The following is a 5794-nucleotide window of genomic DNA, read 5'->3' on the forward strand; positions in this document are numbered from 1 at the left end:
GGCATTATTAAAGACATCTATGGATGCGCTATAACATGTGTACTTTTATGTTTTTATGGAACTTTGAGAGGCTATTCAGTGGTGTACAATGCTAGTATTTATGCTTACAATTTTCATTTACTCATCGTGTCCCTCATGGTACGTTATTGAGAAGTAACATCTGCTATGCTGGCAATAGGATTAAATCGATTTGGGTGCCGATGGTGGCTCTTTGTGCAGAGCATATGCCTCTAAGGACCCCAAATTGATGAGTTTGGTGCTTATGAATATGTTCTTGTTATATATTTTTTCTTTGTTCACCAGGATTTAACATCAATTATTAGTTCAAATTGGCGACCCAAACCTATATCTGGACATTTTTGCTCTTGCAAGCACAAGTTTTCATTTTTTTGATAGTAATTCTAACATTCAGATGCAGTCTAGTGATAATGCTTATCTGTTTTTTCTTGGTGATGGTTCCTCCTAGAGTATCAGTAGAAGAAAACTTGGATGATGTTCTAACACAAAATATGTTGTTGTGCACTACTTGGTTTTGATCTGGCTTTAGATTTGTTTGTTTTGTGCTCCTAGCAGATCTATATTATCATAGATTGAGCGACATCTGCTTTGACAAAAATTGTGCTTCGCAGAAACTTGACAACTAGCTTTGAAGGATCATGGCTAAGCACCATCCTGATCTTATCATGTGCCGGAAGCAGCCAGGGATTGCCATTGGTCGCTTGTGCGAGAAGTGTGATGGGAAGTGTGTCATTTGTGACTCATATGTGCGGCCTTGCACGCTTGTCCGTGTCTGCGATGAGTGCAATTACGGTTCATTTCAAGGTAGGTGTGTCATATGTGGAGGTGTTGGGATCTCCGATGCATACTACTGTAAAGAGTGCACGCAGCAGGAGAAAGATAGGGATGGCTGTCCAAAGATTGTAAATTTGGGGAGTGCCAAAACAGATCTTTTCTATGAACGTAAAAAATATGGTTTCAAGAAAAGATGATGGGATGCAGGCATTATCATAACAGTATGTTTTTGCTGATTGACTAGTAGTTTGTATGGGATAGAGTATTGCTTATGCCAGATAGATCTCACCATGCGTGTATTCAGTTGCGGTGATTAATGTAGCCTCTGAAGTTTTACCTTGAAAAAGAAAAATGTAGCCTTTTCCGGCAAACTTGAACGTAGGAGTGGATAAAACAGTATTTAGTGGATGCATTCGAAATTGATCCTGATTATTCTTCCACCTTGAGTGAAATATTATGTGTTATTTAAGATGCTGCCACATTAGTTGCGGCGGTATATTTCTTTAAATTCCTCTTTTTAATTCCCTTAAGTTAACCATCTTCCTATTAGCTATTTAAGAGCCTCCCTTCAAATATTGCAGCAGCATGAAACAAAAAGTAGAAGTCAGAACGTTATGACCAGATAGCTGCAAAATATCCCTTGCTGAGCTTTGGATTTGTTTTCATTGACTGCTTCCCCAGGCTTCCATTCTGCCGGGCAAACCTCTTCAGGTAGAGCATGAGAGCATAATGAAAAATTGCTAGACCTGCAATGCATTAAAAGCAAAAAAGGAAAAGGTCGAGCATAAGAGCAAGGAAAGGCTTGTATCGCTTCTCTATAGTTGAGCTGCATTAGGTGTTCGTCAATCATAGGATCCAGTTTGCCACATTAATGGACCACCTCTTAAATTGGTCGCCTTGAACTAAATGATACTCATCATCCATGTATCATGACAAGAGGGCCTACGATGTTTGTAGTGGAATAACCATGTACAGCATCAAAAAACAAATATACTAACTAGATTATCAATCATTGATCATGTTGCTATGCATGTACATAGCTCATGCATGTCCCTTTGGTATTTTACCTGAGTCTCCTCATGGTCTGATCAACTCTGCAGCCAATGGCAAGATTACTAGTAGTAGAGTGCCGAATGACTTCTTCCTTATCTATGATGAGTAAGTCGTCTTCGTAGTGCAATCTCCAGTCAAATAGAAAATCGTTGCGATGTAACAGGACTCGTTCCATCATTTTAAGTAATAAACAGAATAATGCAAGCAAGTTTCTTATGTGCTAACAACCTGACAAGAAACAAAATTCTTCTTCCAACAATCAAAATATGTCACACTACTATATTCATTGCTCCAGGAATTCCAAGTATAGAATTGTTGGCAGCAACGGTTATGTACTTGTTCACGACTTTCTTGTTCATTCTTTTTTCCTCCTTAATGCTGCTGCTTTAAGCTAATGCTTAAGGCAACGAAGATGCCCAGCTAAACCTTTAGATCATCTATATACTTGAACAGAGCAATAGCACTCTCCGTATTGAAACTATTACACGCCATAAGATTCAGAAAATTATAGCCTGAAAAGGAAACGATCTCTTAAACAAGTTGATGTACAAGCAGCAAGGGAATACACCACCAGTTAGTAGGGCTGCAAATGAACCAAGCTCTTCATGAACAGCTCAGGCTTGGCTTGATAATAGACTTGATTGGTCTTGTCTGTTTAGGAAATGAGCGAGGCTCAAACATCGTTAAAGACTGACTCTTAAATGAGCTGAGCCTGAAAAGTTGGGAAGAGAAACCAGGTCCATTGTAGTCCAACAATGGAAGAACTAACATATGTCAATCCGGCTAACTTACTAGTGAATCTGAAAACATGTGGTTTCCAGGAACAAAAGCACACCACTGTAATAGTTCACAAGTACAAGCACATCCAAATATCAACCGAAACCAATGATGTGGTAGCCAAGCGTAAAGAAGCAGCAATAATTTCACGTTCAAGTCTAGTCATGTTCAAAATGTTAATCTAGATGAGGTAAGTAAAGTAGAAGGACTACTTTACTGGTAAAAAAATAAAAAATTAATGGAGGACAATGCGAATATAGTAGATGGTAACTCCAAAGTGATTGTGTAGTCATCTCATCTAAATTAGCTGGATTTTTAACTCAGAATTCACTTCCAGGAAACAACTCAGCGAAACCAGATTATCTGAATAATTACATAGACTTTATTCAAAAAAGCACTCCGAGATAGAAGGCAACTTTCAATACGAAGTTCATATCTTTTCCTTCGGTTTAAGCAAATATAAATTCCCTTGCTCTGGACTGCTTGCCACAAGTAGGCATTGTAAGTGTTGCAGCATTTCTGATTGTGATTGGAATCTCAGTTTTTCTGATCACCAAAATATAGCTTTATTTTCAGTTTTAGACCTTTCATTTTTCTTTTGTGTGCATATGTATTAATTTGTTTTTATGGCTCAGATTATGTAATCTAATCTATATTTTAAGGGTCTAGGTGATTTATGACATGGAAAATTAAGTTATAAGGGTCATGTAGCATCATTATAAGTTGTGGGATGCATTAGTTGTCTGGCCACTTAATCAAGAGAGGGGAAAGGAGAGAGCAATACATGGACAGAATTCCCATCTTCTTCGGGCATCCACATGTCTTGACAACGCTTCCATCTCTCTCCTTAAATGTTCTTTAGACTGCCCCTTTGGAAAGGAAAATTTGATGTTCTCAAATACTTGTTTGTGGTTTTTTATGCTATATATGAATATAATTTTATCAAGAATGAGAAGACAAGATTCTTTTCTTTTCTTTTGATTAGGGTCATTTGTGCTATATATGAATATAATTTTATCAAAAATGAATAGAATTTTATTTCTGAGAGTCCAAGCCCATAATGATAACCTATTTTTATGCTTAAGGAACAGTCTGCTAAGAGTTTCTTTAGGATAGAAGAGAATCCATTCCTTTATTATTTAAATTAAATAACACTGAACTACATCAGTGCTTTTAAAAGGCTTTTTTTTTAAAAAAAAATCAAAATAACTCATGTGAACTACTTCAGGCTCTTAAAGATATTTATGTAATCATGTCGGTTTCATGATTTTGTAGCCTAGCTCTTACCATCCCCAAAGAGCAGCCGCAGCAGCAGCAGAACTTGTTCAGATCCTGAGCAGTGTGGTAGAAGACTACTTGGTTAAGAATGACTACTTGTGGGGGCTGTAAACAAATTTATATACTAGCATTACCTATCATGGTTAGTTTTGCTCTATCTTCTGAACCTCCAATCTGTGAATCTTTACCCTAGTCACTATTAAATTGCTTGCAGGACCAGGATTTTATTCCAGGAAAAATCTCCCACTAGGATCGAAATTCTTAAGGGATGACAAACAGTACTGAAGATTCGAACCCCGACCTCCAGCTTTAAGGGTGAGAGGTTGTACGACTGAGCTACATGTACAGGGACAACTTAGACCTTTTCTATCAATCAATTAGATCATATGGTCTACCATTCTGTACCGTATCAAGTTTCTTGGTAATTGTTGAGTCTACAACAAAAATCTAGCTGAAGACACTGAAGATCCCAATGGCATATGACATCTATTTATAAGTCAGGAACCTGCCTGTTAAGGGTCAGGAAAAGGATCTTCATTGTCAAACAGACACAAGGGTATTTTAGTCTACCCAAATTTGTCAGATTTAAACAATAAAAACAACAGCTATCTGAACCACAGACTTACCATCATGAGCTTTTGAACTCCACATCAACCTCCAGGCCCATATAGAGATCGAGGCATGTAAAGGTGCCATATCGAATAGGAAGATGCCTTCTTATCTGCCTTGTAGTGCTTCATAGAATGTTTTTTGCTATGCATGATTAAGCTACTCTACTAACAAGCATCAATGCTAAATGTACTCTAAATGGATCCATTTACATATGAACTGGATAAAATGAAGTATGATCTTTTGGAAAGAAATTCTGAATGGTTATTAAATAATATACATGTTCCAATGAAATTCCACATATCTTTGACAATTTATTGTTAAGGTCGAAATCTTCTTCATTTGATATAGTCAAGGTTATGTTCTTCATCAACACTAGTCTTCTCTAAACAATCTAGTGTAACTTACATCAAGGTTCTCTTACTTTATCTTTCTGCCCGACGGAAAGCTAAACCTTTGACCTTACTAGGGAATCTAAACAACCAAAGGCTCATGCCTTCACCATCTTACCCCATCACCAAATCTTCTATTAAGACAACTCTAATTGTTACACCTGAGTAGGAGCCGACCAATGAAAGGCTGCCTCATGTCCACCAAATGATTTCTAACCAGCTCGAATTGAACCTAGTCTTTCAAAGCTCACCATGTGGTCCACCTCTTCATGGATGCTCAATAGCATAATGATCTCAACTAATCTAGTAGAAAATCGTTACACGCCAACCATCTTAACTGATCTAATAGAAGATCGGTACCCAACCAACCTAACAAGAGGTCGGTACATTCAAACCAACTTAACAGAAGAATCAGTACTCCACAATTGACCTAACGGAAAGTCGGTACACTCATAACTAATCTTTAACAAATTCTACTGGGCTCCCTTTATAAATATGACCACTTTGAGAGAACCCAGGGGAAGCTAAGAAGAGGAGGGGGCGCTTGATCTATTGCACTGATCTCCCTACTCTCTCTCTCTCTCTCTCTCTCTCTCTCTCTCTAATTTCTCTATTTTTGTTGAGATCTTTGCTTGACTTAAGTATCGGAGGGTCTCTCATTGGATATTTATCAGCAAGAGGACTTTCTTCCTGTTTCAATTTGGACCCAGTGCCGTCTAGCCTACCTTCGTAGACTTGCAGAGAGTGCTTGCCAACGCACTCCAGCTGGAGCGATAGGATCTCAAGTATCTCCAGCCATTTCCTCATCTCTTTGCTTGAATCATCTCAGATCTCAGCGGCAACACTAATGTTACCTCTATTTTCTACAGAATTCTAGCCCCATTAGTCTAAGC

General features: G+C 38.0%; 1 protein-coding gene across 1 annotated transcript; it reads left to right on the forward strand.

Annotated features, from left to right (window-relative positions):
- Positions 1 to 630: 630 nt before the first annotated feature.
- On the forward strand, positions 631 to 1215 carry LOC120107591 (PHD finger-like domain-containing protein 5A). Its single transcript, XM_039120917.1, has one exon. It carries the CDS (start codon positions 657 to 659, stop codon positions 987 to 989), a length of 333 nt encoding a protein of 110 aa, XP_038976845.1. The 5' UTR covers positions 631 to 656; the 3' UTR covers positions 990 to 1215.
- The last annotated feature ends 4579 nt before the right edge of the window (positions 1216 to 5794 follow it).

Source organism: Phoenix dactylifera, unplaced genomic scaffold, assembly GCF_009389715.1.
Source record: "Phoenix dactylifera cultivar Barhee BC4 unplaced genomic scaffold, palm_55x_up_171113_PBpolish2nd_filt_p 000914F, whole genome shotgun sequence".
Taxonomy (NCBI): domain Eukaryota; kingdom Viridiplantae; phylum Streptophyta; class Magnoliopsida; order Arecales; family Arecaceae; genus Phoenix; species Phoenix dactylifera.